This window comes from Neolamprologus multifasciatus, chromosome 20, assembly GCF_963576455.1.
Source record: "Neolamprologus multifasciatus chromosome 20, fNeoMul1.2, whole genome shotgun sequence".
Lineage (NCBI taxonomy): Eukaryota > Metazoa > Chordata > Actinopteri > Cichliformes > Cichlidae > Neolamprologus > Neolamprologus multifasciatus.
Window position 1 is genome coordinate 12,115,411 of NC_140458.1, and position 20,128 is coordinate 12,135,538.

Below are 20,128 nucleotides of genomic sequence, written 5' to 3' on the forward strand. Positions count from 1 at the left end.
TTGTCATTGTCATGTTTCACCTCTACATTTACAGGATAAAGAGGCACGCATCTGCATACAATAATCCTCAGGAGTCTAATCACAGTGACTGCTTGACCTTATTATTAATAGAGACTAAATGGTGAGAAACACCAGTGTCGGACTAGGCTAAATAATCTTTCTTAAGAGTAGCCAGTTTGTCATGTTCCTCCTAATGAGATGCGAGTATTGCAGGTACGCTATGTTTAGATATGTTTTTGTGAGTTAGGAAAGCAGTTTCAACTTCATGCTTGCCAGTGTTTGTACCTGTTTTGCTTCTTAGTTTCTACAACTGTGATGAATAGTGAATTCAAATCCTCTCTTTTTGTGTGTCTCCAGTGAAGTTTGATGACTGCATGGGAAATGAAGGTGTGGTCTTCCAGAGCAGTAACCCCCTCTTTGGCGTGCGGACAGATGGATCCATTTTTGCCCAACGAGAGGGAGCCAACCTGGATGAACCTGTCCAGTTGAAACTGACAGCAAGTGGTCCGCACACTCATGTCTGGGAGACTATGGTGCAGTTGGCACTGATTGACCTACCATCATCCCAACAAACTGAAAATGAGGTGAGTTTCAGATTTTATGAGCTCGAGCACAGACACACAGAAATATCATGCTTCAAATTTCAATTATCGTTCCAGAGTTTCTTTTTCCTATCACATTTTCTCCAGTGGTCTGGTGATAGTAACAGCCAAGAATCAGGTCAAAACTCCTTGGGGTTTCAGCGAAGGGGAGAGAGGGGGTGGAGCAGAAAGAAGTAGCAGTGCCACACAGTTAAAAGTGATAGAATCAAACTGCCACAGGGGGAGAATAAGATTCCCCTTAGCCATAAGCTGTTATTGGAAAACATCCTGTGCCTTGGGTATCCCAGGGGTCCTTGTCTCTTCCTTTTCTATTTAAAAGCTGTCAGAGGTCAGAGACAGAGACTGAGCAGTATGAGCCTAACTGTCCCCATGACTATGGTACCACAAGGCCAGCTCTGAGAGCCAATATCACCCCAAGTGTTAATTACATTAGGCAAAAACAGGGGCCTGTGTTCATTAACTAAGTGCACATCTCACATAAGTTATTGGAAAATAAATTCCGGAACAGATCAAATCTCACTTACATTAAAAAAAAAATGAAAAAAGGCTGCCAAGGATTCGTTTTTACTCAGTAGACAGTTCTCATTTTTGGTAAGAAGCAGTCATTATCTGCCAGTCAAATAAAAACACTAAAATGTTGAAGACACTCATGCTTGTTATAGATGGACTCTAATGAGAAAGGTGTTACCTTTCTGTTACCACAGGGAAGTTCCACCTGCTTATAACTTCTTTGAGCTCATTATTTTGGTTTTTGCATCAAACTAAATGTACTTTAGCTGCTTTCTGCAGCTTTCTTCACTGAAAAACCTCTAAATGGCCACTTTACCAGTGAGTCAGATCTTTCCACAGCACAAATCAGCTCTGATGGCTCAGACTGCACAGCCGACGCCGTCAGATTCGCAAACACAAATACATAATCTGCTCCAACTTGTGCATGGATTGGATAAAAATGATTCAACTTTACCTTTAGTTTGAGTTTGTTCATTGCACTTATTTTTGGAAGGAACTGTGCACAGAAACAGTGACCACTGAGAGAGAGGGAGAAATGCCCATTTCTGGCCTTCAATTTTCAACTTCCAGTCTACCAAGCTGGCTATCATTTCTGTAGGTTTTCTCTAATAAAGCAGGCTAAAATCTGCCCTGCATGTAAAAGTGCAAATGCATATGAGCCTAAAAGTTCCCCAGTGATTGTCAGTGTCAGTGTTTTCTTTCTAAAACTTGTAACTGTATATGGCATATAGTAGCAAAATCCTACTTTTTCTCAATGCAATATATGATTTTCTCTGGCAACAGCTGAAACAAATGAAAATAAAGATCTATGCTCCTGGAAGGAAGTGCAAATAATCAACTGAAAATGATTTGCTGTACACCCACCTTTATTTTATATATTTTACTTTATCAATCAAAAGCAGGTGCAATAGATTTATATAAGAAAACAATTATCAGGTAGTAAGATCATTTTCCTCGATGTTTCTAACACCACATAATAGGACATTGACCATTTTCTCGTTTTCCCATTTGATTCGGGCTCAGAGTTGTGGATAGCTTTAGTTTTAGACACTTTCCATTTATTCGCTTCTTTAAAATGTCCACGTTCAGCATAAGGGAGGTCGTTAAAGAGTTTGATTAGATTTACTGTTACAAACATTTTGTGGCAGTCGGGCACATTGCCAAACGTTGTGCCCTCACTCTCTGTGAGGAACTTCCACGCTAACGATAATTTATCGCTAGCATGTGGCTTTGAAAGGTGTGCACAACTTTTTTGCCTCTACTCCTGCATGAAAGGGAGCTGCTCGCTGCAAGAATGAGAATCAGACAATTCTGGTCCCTGGCTGGTCAGAAACTATTAGCCAATCATTGTTGTGATGAAAATAAAAGCAGTGAAACATTTCCATTATGCTAACAATCAGACGGTAGTCGTGCGCAATGCTAGAAAATGGAAGCAATGGCAATATGTCAGTCATAAATTCACAGAGCCAAACAGAGAGTGGGATATCTGCTGGTAGTTAATGGGAATGAGGGAAAGAGTGTGTATTGTTCTGGCTCTGAATAGGTTGATCTTTAATTACGCTCTTTTATAGTTAATACTGGCTTATTCACTCGACTGAGTTTCAGTACTAAAGTGTCAAAGGTCAAATGAATGCATTTTTAAACGTAATTTTCCACTGAGTCAATTAATATGTATATCCCGAGGAGCAAAGAATAGACAAGCAATCAAACAAGATGGTCAGAGGTCAGAAATATGCTACAAGTTGTAACAAACATGTATGAGGACAGCAGGAGAAAGCAGGGCGCTAAAACAAAATGTGATGTTTCATTATGGAAATGGTGCTTTGTGGTGTGCTCTGTTGAATAATAACTTCCAGATGTCTGGGTAGCCAGGGGCTGGCTGATATCAAAGCATGCAGGGTTATGGGGAGGCAGTGGCGTGGAGGGGAAGTGCTGGGACCACCGCCAGCTGGCTAAGGCTGATGGCACCAGGGCTGTGGGTGGGGGGGGGGGGAGCTTGGTTGAGGATTGGGGGGCATCCATTTCACACTCAGTGACTCCTGTTCACATAGCATTACTGTGCATAAGCATGTGTGCAAGAATGTTATTTTATTGTGGGAGATTATGTTGGATCAAGTGTGTATTATGCTAATTTTGCGTTAAATTTTCATTGCTGCGTATGCTGTATGTGTGCTTGTGTCTTCGCTTGGCACCTAAAGGTTTAATCTGTGCAAGGTTGCATGCCAGAGAATGTGTGCCCCGTCTGTGTTGTATTAAGAAAAATAACGAAATCTCTAGAATCTATAAAGCTGTCTTTAAAAAGTCTACTAACTCCAGTTTGCTGTTGCTCCTTTTCCTCCGTCTTTCATAAGAGTTTGAATAAGTGATCATATATCTCTGCTTTTCCTATTTTTCTAAATCTGTTGCATCACTATCCTGTAATTTTTCTGTGTGAATATGAGTAAGAAAGAGTGAATCGGAGTTGAAGTTTGATCAGAATTATACCATGGTGAAAGAAAAACCTGCTTAAGCCTTTTGCTGCAGTGACGGGCAGAGATCTTTCTCTCTGTGTCTCTACGTTTTTATGGTTTTTTTCTTGTTGTGCATGTTTTTCTCTCTACATTTCTCCTCAGGGAACTCACTAGTACCTGTTAGCATGTGTAGATAAAAGGATTTAGAGCATGACTTATTTAGGCAGAGGGAGGTGAGGGGGGTCACATCTGCTTCTGACAACTGACTCCTCATCTCCCTCAATCCATCCCAAACATGTCTTGTTCCACCTCTGCCTCCCCTCACTGCACTGGTGGGATGTGGGGCAGCCATCCCCTGCAGTCAACCCCATGAAGCTTTCCTCTCTCTGAAGAAAAAGAATGCATTTATCCGGGCCTAACTCACATCTGTCTCATTTCGCTCATGCCCGTGTGCACAAACTGGGTTTGTGCACACGGGCACGTTATGCTTAGCAGACATTAGTTTCTTGAATATGGACTGAATGCAAAGGACCACACTGAGTTTCTGGCAGAAAACTATTTTGACCAGCAGATGTGACAGAAAACCGTGACTGATACCCGAGTCATGCTCAAGTTTCCCCAAACCGCACAGTGCAGGAAACAGAATATGGTAAAATTTGTTAGGACTAGTCTGCCTCTTGTGCAGATGGGTAACACAGTACAAGAGGAGGAGGGGAGACTGCTTGTTTTTTCTTTTCTGACTCTGAGAATGAGCACAAGCTGATCAAGGATGATCAGGATTTTTGTCAGTTCCAGTGCAGTGGGTTGTACTGTAGCACCCCTGTTGGTCAAAATAGCAAATGCTTCAGTTCCTAAACTGGCAACTTTAGATGGCGAGAATTTAAACACAGTCATATTTAACTAATTCATATATAACTAAACTGCTGGCATAGGTCCACAGTTTACTCATTTTTTTCTCATTTTATGTCTGAATATGCACTGAATATTTTATGATATTCCACTACATTTGATTATATATTAGAATAGTTGTTTGATTTGCAGTTACTTTAAACGGTCAGATCTTTGATTGGATTACACAATCTTGCACAGTAAGGTTTTTAAAATGATGAGGGTTGAGACGCAGATGTTTAAATGACTGTTTTTTTATGACATTAAGGCATACTATTAAAAGGTAAGACATGGAGGTTGTGCTTTACCTTGAAATAATTAGAAACTTTACCACAAAAGATGAGTATTTTTTGTTAATTGGCCCTTTTATTTTGTGTGTGCGTTTGATTGTATACACCACTTACACATCAGCAATGTTTCCAAAGCCTGGTGTTTTTAGCAAAAAGCTCAATATACATTTATCTATTATCCATGAGCATAAAGACAGCAATTTAGTTTTAGTGTTTTTCAGTTCATGTTTACAGCAATTTATTGAATATCAAAATCATGAACTAGAACTGACGATTACTATCTGGATTTGGTGGAGAACAAAGGAGGCTTACAGATTTCTCTAAAATATTATGACTGAATACCAATATAATTTTCCATATTGGCTTTTTTTGTTATTTTGGAAATAATTTGTCTTTAATATTCTGATAAAAACACCGTAACTGTGATATCTGCAGGGCAGGGAAGAGGCTGCAGGGCTATTTGTATTAACAGGAGTGGATGGGCTCCTGTTGTGCTCCTTAGCAGATGACATTTGTATCTGATTATTTTCTTTATTTATTCATGCTGTTATTGGCTAAGAGACACAAAATAATGTTCCAAGTGAGGATGTCTTTCCGTTCTAATCGAAAAGCTGAATACAATATTAATATTGTTATTGTTATTGCATTTGCCCAATGAGAATTTACAAATGTAATCTTCAGTTTTCTACTGTTGTCTTGTACAGGAATGTGTGGTAAAGGGGTAGAGCAACAATTTTAATGTACATTTAATTTTTTTTTTTTTTTTCAAGCCTTTTCAAAACAGTACTAAATTGTTATTTTGAAAGACACAAAATCAATCATGAAAAAATAAGCTTTCCTAGGACTCTCTGCAGTCCTGTGGGAAACTAAGTACACCCTTTTGCTTCGATAGAAATTAAGGGGGGGATGTAGCAGGCAGGTGCTGATAATGACATGCAGTTCATTAACTGATCATCCACAAGTGTGATCACCTCTTGAAAAATCTAAATTTTAGCAGTTTACTGGTTTGGAGAATTCAAACCAGTGGTGCACATCACATCCCAGCAGATTCACCCTAAGGTCAGACCATGCGGTACTAAAAGAATTTGCAAAAACATCCAAAAGTTACATCTCAGACTCTACAGGAATCAGTTAGCATGGTAAATCTTAAAGCTTTTGATTGTATAATTTAAAAAAAGACTGAACAAGTATGGCTTGTTTGAAAGATTTCTGAAACAATGTCCTTTCCATGGACAGATGAGACCAAAGTGAAAATGTTTGGCTATAATGCTCAGGACCTTATAATCACTGAGTCGATGATAAACTCATCTGTTTAGTAAAGTATTGTCAAATGTTACAACATCTGTCCTAAAACTAAAGCTTGGCCAAAACTGGGTAATGAAAAAGGACAATGGTCTCAAGCAGAGTTGCAAATCAATAACAGAAGTGTTTCAGCCAAAGTTCAAACATCAACCTGATTGAAATGCTGCGGTGAGCCCTTAGCATTAACCTTAGAGCTGTGTATAAATGAATGCCTGCAGACCTCAAAGAACTGACGCAATGTTGTAAAGAAGATCACTGTTTTATTTGGTCTATTTTTTTTTTTTTGTATGGGAAAAGTGTGGCAGTGATGGGATGTCGCTGGGGATGCAATGGAGAGCTTCACTTTGCTGCCTCAGCTGTCTGTTCTGGGCCCATGGCAGGAGTACAGTGGCATGCTGAGGTCTAAAGTGCTGCTGAACTTTGCTCACTCGGGAATGGATCCCAGTATGGACAACAGACTGCTGCACAGCATGGAGGGTGGTTTGATTTGTTAATTTGCTGACTGAGCTAGTTCTTGCCCTACAAGATCTAAAGATGATAGACAGATTTTACTGTTGTTGTGCTCTTAGAAGGCTGAAATAAACAACAGTGAGTGGAACCCTTCCACAGTCATAGGAACTCATAACACGTCTTTTTTTTTTGCTTCTATATAATTATTTGTACCTAATTAATTGTTTCAATTAATTATTTAGGGTACATATGATGTGGTGCTGAACTTCAGGCTTAAAAAACCTTCCTCTAAAATTCATAAGAGCACCTTTCCCTCTGCATTAGTTAATGGGCAATTTCATCTAAATTACTAGAACTGACTATAAACTAAGCTAGCTTTTGCTGGACTGCCAACTTCTAGGGACAAATCAAACGTGAGGCTTATTCCTGTCCACAGCTTACAGCGGGTTTGTAAGACATTGTTTTACAACTTGAGCTTTCATGGCATATCATAAAGTAGAGATAAGCAGTGGAAATATGACGTCTGTGGGTTTGTTTTGCTTCCCGTTCTCTTAATTTTTTAAGCCAGCAGGAGCAAACGACGGAAACCAAAAACAGAGCTATGGGAAATATTATTATAATATTGGCCTTTTTAAGTTTAAAGTCTTTGTACAAAAGTGGTAAAAATCTACCAATGCAGAAGCTTTTATAATTTTAGCCCTTAAGAGCAGTAATTTTGTGGATGGTACATTAAATATTTATTGCATATGGCCATGTGGAGCAGCAAATCCAGTCTTTCTTTGAATGTGAATGTGGTCTCCTCACCTACCGTAATCTTTTACCTATGTAAAAATCTCTCCTTTTGCACTATTACTTAAAGTGCCCTGGATTTCACAGTCCAAGATGTCTGAAGTACAGCACTTGGTTGATGAAACTGAACATGACACCTAAGCCCATGCTCCTCCACACCCCACATCCCTACCCACCCACACAAACCCATACACACCATATGCCAGGTTGCTTGACACATTTTCTTTAAAGCAGCCTTAAAAGCTTTTTTCTTGGGCGTCCATCTAATGAAGTCAGCCTTGAAAGCATTGTTTCCGCTGGCAGATACAAGCCAACCCTCTGAGGGACCTTGACCAGGCAAGAACAAACAGAGACAAAGAAAAACACTTTTTATAGACTGCATCATACAGGACCTTCAACTTTCAATATGTGCCAGAAGCCATTGCCATCTTCCAACGCTGTAGACTGCTTCTGTGTTGTATTTTATTTTTATTCTCAAATGTCAGCTGCTGGGGAGGAACTGTAAAGCTACACATTTCACAGAAGTAACAGAAATCGAAAAACTCGAAGAAAGATTAATAGCACTAATCACCTTTAATGGAAATACAATGTAACTGAACCTGTTCTTTACTTAGTTATTTGTTTATTTTTACAAATGAGTCTATGATGCTGGATTTTTTATACTCCCTCCCATCACACATGCTCACATGTACACACTGTAACATATTTATTTCCATATTTTAAATGCAAAATTATTAACCACTAGTTAGATATATCCAAAATATTGGTCACTTTGTTAGACACACCTGTTCACCTGTTCAGTAATGCAAATATCAAATCAGCCAATCACAGGGCTGGAATTCATTTAGGCATTTAGACATAGCAAGCAAAATGGGAAACAAAGGTGATCAAGTGACTTTAAGCATAGCACCGGCTGGTCTGAGTGTTTCAAAAACTGCCAAGAAACTGAGATTTTTTGGCATAACTATCTCTAACTTTGACAGAGAATGGTCTAAAAAAGAGGAAATATCTAGTGAGCAGTTCTCTAGTTGTAAATATTTTGTTCATGCCAAAAGTCAAGGGAAATGGCCAGAGTGCTGATAGGAAGGCAACAGTAACTCAAATAAACACTTACTGCAACTACGGTATGCAGACAACAACAACACATCAAACTTGAAGTACATGAGCAACAGCAGTAGAAGACCAGACCGGGTGGTAAAAACAGGAATCTAAGGATGCATTTCATTATCGAGTGGGATGACATAAGATTGGAAAATGTTGCCAATTTTTGTTTCCTTACAGTCTCAGTTTCTATGGAGACATTTGGATGGGTGGGGTCAAAATTTGGCATAAACAATATGAAAGCACAAATCCATCCTGCCTTGTATTAACTGTTCAAACTGCTAGTAGTGGTGTAAGAGTTGAATAAATGTTGTGGAATTGGAGATTCACATCACAGATGTGCAGATGACATGATTGTACTTTCTCCATATGTTTGTCCTGTTTATATCTCTTTTATAATTTCAGTTTTTGCACACTGTGCATTTCAATGGGGGAACTGCTAGGTATGGCTACCCTGTACAAATGAAAGTTGATTTACTTGCCTCGATTAGCGATCCTGGAGGAGACATAACAAAGACACAAACTACAAATTTCTTGCTGTCTGCTGGTATGAGTGTTTGGTTAGTAAAGCTTTGTGCAGCTGTTTCACCTGCTGATGCACCATCAGCCTAACACAGCCCAGTGCTTGAGGAATCCATGTTATTGAGACAAGCTGTCAGTAACTACTGACTAGGGGGAGACAGAGAAAAACAATAACACTGCAAAAAGAGGGCAGAGGGGAGCACGAAAGCTAGGGATAGCTCAAGGGACTGTGATTGAGACAGAGTGCAAGTGATGCATAGCTTCAGCTATGATGTTCGTGACTGAATTCTTGACATGTTATACTATCTTGTAACCCTGAGCTGTGTTGGTAAACTTACCGTCGAACAACTCTGCAGATAGTATCACTTTCATATTACCTTTTGCCACTGGAACAGTAAACGCGAAGCTGTAAACTTGCAGATGATGGGCTCTAAACTATAGCTTTAGAGATAAATCGTGTATGTATAAAGCAATATACTTTAACAGAAGAAATAATATATTTGATAATGAAGGGAATCAGGTGTCACACTAAAAGTTCTACTACTGTAATTTCAACGATTTTTGCTTGTTTTAGCACATCTTGGAAGGATCTGCAATAAAGCAAATTTTTGTACACTCTGTTCATTGTCTGTTCACAGTCATGTGGTTTGCAGTATTTCCACACAGACATTACTTATTTGATGTCCGTCATAACTCCAGCATTTGATGTAGCTGTTTTGACTCATGGATGAGTTAATGTTCTTTAGGAGATTGAAAATGGGTTCCTTTCACATTTGAGTTCCTTATTTGAGCATCTTTCAAAAAGACAGTTTTGTGGTGGTCATTTCTCTGTGCCTATAGGGATGGTGTGAGAAAAGTGTATGATGGGTGCATACTGTATGATTGAGGTGTGTGTCTGTGACTCAGCTGTCATTGTCTGTTGAAAGAGGCTGTAAATCCAACTCCAGACACGCTTTCTGTTAATGGGCTTTTTATGCCTGGTGTAAATGACAAAAGGTATGAAGTTTATGGTTTCTTTTAAATATATGCACATACATACTCGCACAGAATTAACATCACCTCTGTCCTGCTTGAGTCTACACGTGATGACACAAAGTGTTTCTCATATGGTGTTCTTCTGATAAGAAATGTTTACATGTTTTAAGAGCGATAGTCTTTTACAATTGCTATATCATTGTTATTGCTCCTATGTGTCTTGGTTAAAAATGAGAGATTTTCTGGAGTAATTCGTGTGCGCATAACTAAAGTGAGAATTGTACTGAGTATAAACATATAATCATTTGTTTGAGAAGTAGAAAAGTACTTATCAACAATATGTATCATGGGTGCATATTACTGTCATTAAATTTAAAATGCATTTATTTTTTCAAAAAATAAAAATAAAATCTCAGTGCACATTTATAACAATAATCATAATGTTCTTTTTGTGCCATTTTCCATTAAATGACTTTTATGACTTGCAAATTATAGAATTCTTTTGTGTTATCTTTATTTAACACAGCATCCCAAATTTTGAAATTAGGCTTGTAGAATTCCACGCAGTATCGTAAAATGGACAAATTGTTGGAAAGCTTTTGCAGAAAATCTGCTAATGCTCTGAATTTAAATCAAGTTTGGTGCATTAAGGTAAATTTACACACCATTTGGCACATGAAATTTTCATGTGGTCTGCCAGCGAATTGTACTGCTGGTATTTCCATTGAGTTTTGTGAAGCGTTAGAAAGACTCAGTTTCTTTCTCACTTATTTTTGCTTTTTTTCTTACTAATACACTGGGGAAAACATTTTTTGAAACCCTGCTGAATTTGTAAGTTTGTTCACTTACAAAGAAATGAACAGTCAGTGGAAATACAGAATATCAACCAAAAATTGATTCATATAGCATTGATTGAAATAAGTATTTGTTCTCCAAGCAAATAATAACTGAATATTTGTTAGCAAGCACAGTAAGACGCTGCTTGTAGTTGGTCACCAGGTTTGCACACATCTGACGAGGGGTTTTGTCACTTTCCTTGGCTTTCTAAATCCTTTTAGTTTCTTGGCTGATGTTTGGCAACTTATAGCTCCCTCCACAGATTTCCCATAGGATTGAGATCTGGAGACTCGCTAGTGGCTAAAGACTTTGATTTGCGTCTTTAGCCACTCTTTGCCTTGGTGTTATGTTTTGAAGACCTATTCACAACCCATGTTCAGTCTTCTGGCTAAAGGAAGGAAGTTCTTATCCAAGATTTTACACTGCATTGGACCCTCGGTGCAGTAAAGTCATCATGTACCCTTAGGAGAAACATAACCTCAAAGCTTAATGTTTCCACCAACGTTCTTGACTGTGGGGATAGTATGCATTTCTCTTCCTCAACACATAGCAGGTTGAGTTGCCAAAAAGCTTGATTTTGGTTTCATCTGACGCAGCACATTCTCCAAAAAATTCTCTAAATCATTCAGATGCTCAATATCATGCCATGTGTGTTATCAAGCAGATTTCAGTCCATTACAGCATAGTGTGTTACCAGTGGTGTTCTTGAGGACTGTAGTGCCTTTTGATCATTAACAAACTCCTATATAGTTTTACGCTGCACCCCGTCACCTTTTTCGTGATCTTCATCCCCTTATGAGGCAAGATCTTGCATGGAGCTCCAGACTGAGGGCAACTGATGTCCATTTTATATTTCTTCCATTTCCAAATAATCGCACCCACAGTTGTCACTTTCTCACCAGTTTCTTGCTTACAGTCTCGTAGCCTGTTCCAGCCTCATGTAAGTCTACAGTCTTGTCCCTGACATTCTTTGACAACTCTTTGGTCTTGCCCATTGTGTTGGAGAGGTGGGAATAGATGAAATTGATTCTGTCGACGGGTGTGCTTTATACACTTAACAAGCTGAGATCAAGAGTGTCTGTAATTGATTGTGTGGTTGAATGTTATGTGCACCACACGGGCATAGAGACAGTTTTTGAGAGCCAGAATTCTGGTTGGGTTGAAGTGCATCGAATCCTTATTTCACTCCATGACATGCAGCTTTTATATAATATGTTTATTCTGGATTTTTTTTCACATTCTGTCTCTATAAATTAAAATAAAACCACGATAAAAATTAGACTGTTCAACCTTAAAATATTTCCCCAACTGTATATACAATTATTGTGTTAAATTTTTTTAGTTGCAAAAAGGTTTTTGGTTGACTTTTTTTTTCTTTATCCAAGCTGCCATATCTCCAATTACTTGCAAAAAGACTTGTTTTTTGCACAAGTGAAGGACTGATTTGGCGAATGATGAAATGAATGGATGAATGATCTTGTGTCTGACTGGGTCCATTAGATCTTTCAAAATCATTGCATTGTGCACTTTGTTTCCATAGCAACTTCAGACTTCTCTGCAGAAATACTAGTTAAAGGACAAAGAGTAGATACCTCCTTATATGTAATACTTGTTTTTATATTTTAAAAAAACAAACAGGTGACAGTGACAACTGCCATCTTAGCTGATGAGTTTGATGTTTTTTTAAGGTGATGATTGATCATTGCAGCTACAGCAAGCTTTCAAAAGCTGGTACCCAAGAAAGTGGTTTGACATACAGCTAACTGCTAAAAAAAAGCCTTGACATTTTCTTAGTGAAGAGATAATAAAAGATTTCAAAGTTCACAGAGATATAAAATAAATATGCTAAACCTATAAAAATGTCTTTTATCTGCAAAATTGTGCTTTGTCTTTTAGCGTAACATCAATTACTATTGTAGCATCCTAAGTAAAACCTTGTTGTTCTGTCTCTAAGGTCACAGAGAATGAAAAGAAAGTTGCTGGGAGAAAAGAGAAGAAGGAGGCAGTACAAACACCACCTCCTGTCATCATGTTCCCAAGGTCCGGTCGCAACATCACCAAGGGTCTACGAAGACAGAAGAGGGACTGGGTAATCCCACCAATCAATGTGGCTGAAAATTCTCGAGGACCGTTCCCTCAGATGCTTGTCAGCGTAAGTGACAGATTTGATTGGCCGCATCGCTGATGTGTTCTTAATTTACAGCTGGGATTTCTTGAGGGCATTTAACAAGTAAGGCTGATTGGGATATGTATAATGGATGGTGATAAATAACAGAAATACATTAGCATAACTAGTTTGTTTGCCACATCCTTGCAGATGATTATGCTGTGTTCCCCTGATGCAGCTACAGCCACAATGCCTTACGGTATTTAAACAGCCCGGATTGACCCTGAGAAGTTTTCCCCTTAGACACCTAAACAGCAAACTCTTGCACACTGTGAGGTCCCATAGGGTCACAGTGAAGCTAATGGTTGTTTATTCCTTTTTTTATGCATCTTTTCTTTCCTTTATCAGGTTATTTGAGAAAGGTTGCTTAAGGTTCAGTTCTATTTTTATAACTGTATAACAATGCAATTTGTCAAGTTTTAGTGAAGCCTCTTGTTTGATATGAGAAGAAAGCATGAAATCCTGCCATTCTCAAAGTCAAAAGAGTAGAACAGTATTTCTTTTCTTCTGTGCCCTAATAGGCACATTAGTTTATTGGTTTAGAACTTCCTGTAAATAAAGAAACAGCAGAAACATGAAGAGTGTATAACCATGTCTTCGTTTAGCATTCAAAATCAGAATTTGTCAACAGTTACAGATGGAAAATTGTATTTCTGTAAAACCTTTCCTTTTTTGATAAGGCTATAATTATACGCTATATATAAGTGCTGCATGTTGAAGGTTAGATGCTGAGCTCGCGCACCTGTCGAATAAATTAATAAATAAATGTTTAACTTGCTGTGCAAAGGCTTGAGTTGCAGGAGATTTAAAATTCAGGGATTCTGTCACAACAGAATGTGTGGTTTGACTCGCTCATAGGCAAGCTCTTGACTTTAAGATTGCGGTGCATGCTGTAATTCATCAAAAAACATTCCACAAGACTGCTGCTTTATTCGCTGCTGCTTCTTTCCTTCTTCCTTTATCTGGAATATCTACCCATCAGCTTTTCCTTGCTGTTTACAAAACTCTCATAGTTTATCTCTTTGGGGTTTAAAATTGTGCAAAAGAAGCAGATTTTTCCTATTGTTTCTCTTCTTTGTTTTTCAACTGGGTTTCATCCAGTCCCCAGGGAAAAGCCTGGGGAGCTACTTGAAGGAAACTTTTTTATTCATTCTTTTTTTTTTCTTCCATAGTGAAACAAAAACATCAAGTCAAAGAGGAAGGAGTTTGTAAGTCTGTGTTTTGGAGTGAGTGCCTCTACAGCTGGAGTATGTCCCATCAGCCTGGCACAGTGTGGCTTTCTCATCTGAGCCTGCTGAGCCCATGAGTAGTGCTACACCAGCAATAAACTGGCCAGACAGTTCTTCTATTTCCATGAGCTGGTCAGAACCAGAGAGAGACAGAGGAGATGGCGAGGGGGAAAGAGAGAGAGGGTATCAAAGGAACATTTGGAAGCATAGTTTGCAGCCAAACACAATTCACTTTGTGCGGTAAATAGGTCCGTCAGGGGCTAGTGGATTGCTGAGAGCTGAGCGTTTCGAGCAGAGGAGAAGTGATGCGTGTTGATGCCTCTGTTGGACTCTCAAGCTCCCGTCTTTCTCTTTAATGATGACTGGAGGGCAGGAAAGGCCATACTGAGAGCTAGAGATTTTAACAAGGACACAGGGGTGGACGGCATGGGGATAATTTTGCCATACTTGTTTATCTGCTTAGTCCTTTCTAATAACCTACTTTGTCCTCTGTTGAAAATTCGGGCTTTTATGCATCTGTTTCTTTTCCCTCAAAACAAAACAAAAAAATGAAGCAAAAATGCATATTTTATTCAATAAAAAAAGGTCTCGAAGCAGCGCTTGGAGTCTTTCGGTCGCCCTTCAGTTGCACCATTACTCAGTGTTCTGTGCACTATGGCTGTGTGATGCTACTTCTAATGGTCTGTGAAGTCAGTCTCTTTCTTAATGGGCTGTTCTGTCATCCAAAACAGCACTGAGTGACATGCAGGCAGTGGCCCTCCCGACCATCCTAGTACTTTTCTCCCTGCCCTGGCCGAGTTGCCATCAGTTGGACAGGTGGGGTGACAGCAGCCCTCACCTGTATCTCTGCAGGTCTACAGCGCTGTCACTTTGATCACGCTAGCACACGATTGGGCAGGTGTCAGGACAGAGCCCCTACTGATTGGCCTCGCAGCTCGCAGCCTGACATGGCTCGAGGGAAATGTTGACTGCATAGGCAAAGTTATGGCAGAACTGTTCTCCTATCGGTCTCTGAAGTCAAGGCAGTGACAGTGGAATGTTATTGACTGAATTTTATTAATAGCTGTGCTGAGATGACGGCTTCAGAACCCTGCACTCCCCTACCGTACATCAAGTTGTTGTGTACATGATATCACTCTGTGGTTGAATGTTAGACCTTATCAACCTCTAGTGTCAGAGTTGTGAGACTGAATGTAGCTATTCTTCCTTTGCCGATAATGGCCAGTAGTGCTTCCTTACAACAAATGGGCATGAGCGCTGCATAACTCGTAACAAAAGGATAAAATGGAAGACTAGCAAAGAGAGCAATTGAAAGGATACAAAAATACTGTTAGCACTGTTCTAGACAAAACAAAGAGATCCAAAAAGCCTATAACAAAGAGCGAGCAGAGTAATTTTTCACAATAAACAGGTGTTCTCTGTCGTTTCTTTCTTCTATGGCCAAACTTCCATCAATAGTATGTAAGGGACATTGATTTTTCACAGGGGCTTTTTGAAACCTTTCATTGATTCACACACTTCTCCTACAGCAGAGCGGCATCGATTTTTTTTTTTGCTTGGGTAAATAAAGACTCAGCGTAACCACCCAACTCCCCCCAAATCCCTTATTCGCCCCAACAATTGCTTAACCCCATCATTAGAACAAGCATCAGCTAAAAAAATGAAGAAACCCCTGATGAAACAACAACATAGATAACGAGTAAGACCATTTATGATTAAATGTCTGAAATGGTTTGGGTTGTTTGTTTGTTTTTGTGTTGTACTGCTGCCGGTTGAAAATAGCAAAGAGTATAAACACTGGTTTTGTCAGAATTGCTGGTTGCCTGACAGGCAAGGTTTTAGTACCACAATGGAAATATTTTTTTATCCAGTATCTTAAACCTGAAGTCTCTGCAGTGATCCAGTGACAGGTGCTGTCACCTAGGTTAGACCCTCTTGGTCAGCTTGGCCCTTTCTGTGCGGTTCTGCCTTGTTGGACTTCTTTCGTCAAAAGATATTTATTTTTTTCCAAAAATATCCAATTCAGGCTCACAAACAGGCCGAAGCCTATCACAGCTGCCATAGGGCAAAGAGTAGGGTGCACCCTGAACACATAGAGACAGACAACCATTGGCACTTACACCCAGGGCCAAGAATTACCAGTTAACTTAACATGCATGCATTTTGACTGTGAGGGGGAGTCAGAGTCCCCAGAGAGAACCTACACACAGGCAGTGAGAGAACCAGCTGGTGGTTTTAAACCCAGGAATTTCTTGTGCTGAGACAATGGTGGTAACCTCCGCACCACTGTGCTGTCTGGTTAAAGACATAGGTTAAGTTGATTTGCGCTTCTAAATTGTCGGTGGATGTGAGTTAGATATTACTTAAAGTGCATAAAAGAAAGCGTATGTCAAGATGTGGCTTGCAGTTTGATGGACATTGGTCACTAAGATTTTAAACTCCTTTATAAATGCCAGTACAGATAGTGACAGTGATCACACAAATACAAAACAAAACATAGTGGGCCTTTTTTAAAAGATTGTTCTCTTTTTCATCAGATACTTTGTAGACTTTTTCACCATAGCTTTTGTTGTACTGTAAGTTGCTATCCTTACTGCCTTTATCACTACAGTTGTTCCTCTCTTCAGCTCCAGCAAATCAATCATTCCTGTCTGACATAAAGCGCATCACAGTTGAGGTGCCAGGGTGGGTATGTCACCACAGGCAGCAGATTTAAAGCCGTGCTCCTGGGAAATAGAGATTTTTTACTTGTCGCTGATAGGCTTAATCAGCATTGTGTGAACTCGGATCGCAAAGGCACGAATGTAAAGGCCGTCAATTTGCATAGAAAACTTCCACACTTGAGCTTTAACATAGTAGACACAAATAAAGAATAGTGAGGTTTTGTTTTGCTTTTTTTTCCCTGGACATGTTCTGGATTTGTGTGGACTAAAATGAGAAATGACAGCTTGTGTGAATTAGCACGCCATGGAGGTGTGGCACGCACTGTCACCTTTGGTTGGACTTCTCTCATTTTTCTTCAGTGCTGCCGTTTTAGGTCTTTAAACTCTCAGCCTCATAATAAAAAGCATTTTTCAAAATATGATCAAAAGATGGAGTCAGGAAATAAAAGCCTGTGATGAGAAGTCGTGCATCAGAACGTCAACATCGCTGGTGTCAGGGCAGATGTGGTCACACCCCAAGACAGTCTGTAGTTATCCTTGTCCTCACTTGTCTCTCCCCCTTTCAGCGTCTCTCACTTTTTCAATCCTTTTCTAACCTCCACAGCTCTGGGTAATATTCTAGTGTTTTGTTTAGTGGAGATATTGTTTTAAGAGAGAAGACATTTATTTTGCGAGCTGGACTCAGGGATGTGAAAAGAGTGCAATTTCAGCTAAATTGTTGTTTTTATTGGATAATATTTCTTTGGAAGAAAATTTTTCTGTCTGCTGGCTCTCGTTCAGACAAAGAAGCCAGATATTCCGATAAAGTGTGGTTGCATCCCTTAGTAACCACAGACATTATATTGACAGGAATACCATGGTGAGAAAGAGCAGCGAGGAGAACAATAAGACAAACAGATGGACTCTTGTCTTCAGTCACGGATATGATCAGAAAGCCTTTTATTGGACATCATAGTTGATTTGTCATTTGTTTCAGTATTTATTGTAGGTATTTATTTCCTGCTAGTAGATTTAGACCCTGTAAGTTAAACGCTGACAAAATACTGACATTTGTATCAGATTGTCTGTGTGTTGCAGTGCATCTGGTTATGTTTATTGCACTCGCTGCAGCACCTGTGCTCCATTTTCTACATCTCTCTCTACGGAGCGTGTTGAGAAGCGTTTTTCGAGCAGAATGAGAGAACTCCCCATCGCACCCCACCCCCGAGGTGTCTGCTTTCTCTGCGTACATTTACCAGTGATTAATGACTGCTCCGCTTCACTAACAGACACGGCAACAACAACAACAACACCAGAAAAACAGACAGAAAAAAGAAAGGAATCTTAAAGAAAATGAGGGACAAAAAGTAGGGACTGTTCCTCACTGTATAAGTGAGCTGGAGCTAATTGCACTGGGAATAGATATGACTGAGAGAGAAGGGAAACAGAAAGAGGGACTGTAGGGCTAGACCCGGATCAGAGGCATGTCTGTGTTTAGGTCTAACAGATTTCCTGGAGAACTGCTGTTCACAGCCTCTTCCCTTGAGTCTAATGAAGCCTTCTGGCACTTGCCACCCCACCACCCGGCCAACACCAGCACTGCACCGCTCCAGTCTTCCCCCTTCATCTTCGCTCCCTCCCTCCTGCCGAGACATATGCTCACAAACACACACACATTCAATCACAAACAAACATACGGATGCATACACAGGCACAGAGAAGAATTACTTGTCCTACACAGAAAGCAAACAAAGGATCAGTAAAGCGCATGTGCTGCGCTCTTGCCTTTGTATATGCTCATTGTTTGGGGTTTTGTTTGGTCGCATTTCGGCTTTATCCCTGAACAAAGAGAAGGGAAAGCAAAGCCAGAAAAACAGGACTCCATCTTGTTTTGTTTTGGGTTTTTTTTTCAACCTAGTCCACCAGAAACAAAACCACAGGATGGTGAAACACAGGGATGCGAGTATTTAAGGATCACAGCCCAATCCAGAGCTTGGCCACTAGGAAACCACATTGGTCCCCATATGGAATGATTTATAAAAGTTGAAATGCAGAGGCTAAATGAATTCAGGCTGCAAAAACATTCAAATGGCTACAATAATTCCATCAAACACATGAAAAGTATGTGCACAGCTGTATATGTACTGGAGCAGTTTATATTTGCGTGCCATGTTTTGTCTCTTATTATTCCATTGTTCTGACGCATCTACAGTATAAAGTCTGCTAAAGGCTTTAGCAGACACGCAGACACACACACACACACACACACACACACACACACACACACACACACACACACACACACACACACACACATTCTATCAAGCTGGGGAAGAAAAGAAAGAAACAATAAATGTTTTTCAGATAAGGGTGGCCCTCCTACAGAGTATTAAGTGGAAAGAAAAGGCAGCAGCCTCAGTCCAGGATGGAGAGCACGAACAGTCATGTCAGCATTTCATTTGTGCTCATTTGTCTTTGCGCTGCAACACATCTTGGCCCGTTTTAAACTCTCATCTTTTTTGTTTGATTTCACTTCCCCGAGAATTCACACGAGGTGTTTCCTTTCCAAACCCCAGCTGTGAATTTTCTTCCAGCACAAACATCCAGTGTTTAGTGACATTGAAGATCATTTTGCTAGAAATACAGTTTGATATTTTCTCATGCTCTTCTTTTCGCTTTGCTCTTTAGAGAATTGCTCCAAGGATGGAAATGGCACTCAGCTGGTTGGCCTGTCTGCCACTTTAGTGATTGATCGATCCACCACTTTGGTCCAGACTTGAACATACCATTACTACTGGATGGATTATCATCAAATTTTATGCAGTCATTCATGGCCCTCAGACAAGCTTATTGATTTTGGTGATCCTCTGACTTTTATTTTTGGATTGTTATTTTCTAAATAAAATATCTCAAGCTATTCTCCCTGATTGCCAGAACAAGCTTTTACATCTCCCCGGGATAGATTGAAAAGCTTTTCATCTCGTAACCTTTCTTGTTGTGTCATCGTTTCCATTATAGTTCATCCACAACTTAAATACCAATGCCATAAATACTGTATATCATATCCCTTTCAACCTCCTCCTTTCTATTTGCGTTCAATGCTAATTGGTCAATTTGATTACACATTAAAATAAGGTTCATTACTCAAACACCCAAAGTGCTGCGTGTGCATGTCTTGGTAAACAATTTATCTTATCTACTTAATAAAAAAATGATCACCGCAAATATTAACTCATCTGCTCATGCACAGCTACATCAACCTTGGGTCATGAAAAGGTAAATTGGAAGCAGTCAGATGTAATTCATCCTTTTATTATTTTCTTCAATGAGTTCATATGACAGCTGGGACGTAGCTGGATATCGAGTTACGATGG

General features: G+C 39.6%; 1 protein-coding gene across 1 annotated transcript in view; it reads left to right on the forward strand.

Annotated features, from left to right (window-relative positions):
- Positions 1–20,128, forward strand: part of LOC146494514 (cadherin-4-like) — a 249,844-nt gene that overhangs the window by 166,849 nt on the left and 62,867 nt on the right. Inside the window, exons 4-5 of the mRNA XM_085147303.1 lie at positions 358–584; positions 12,671–12,868. Of these exons, the coding sequence (XP_085003429.1) occupies positions 358–584; positions 12,671–12,868 (425 nt within the window). The remainder of the gene's footprint in view (positions 1–357; positions 585–12,670; positions 12,869–20,128) is intronic.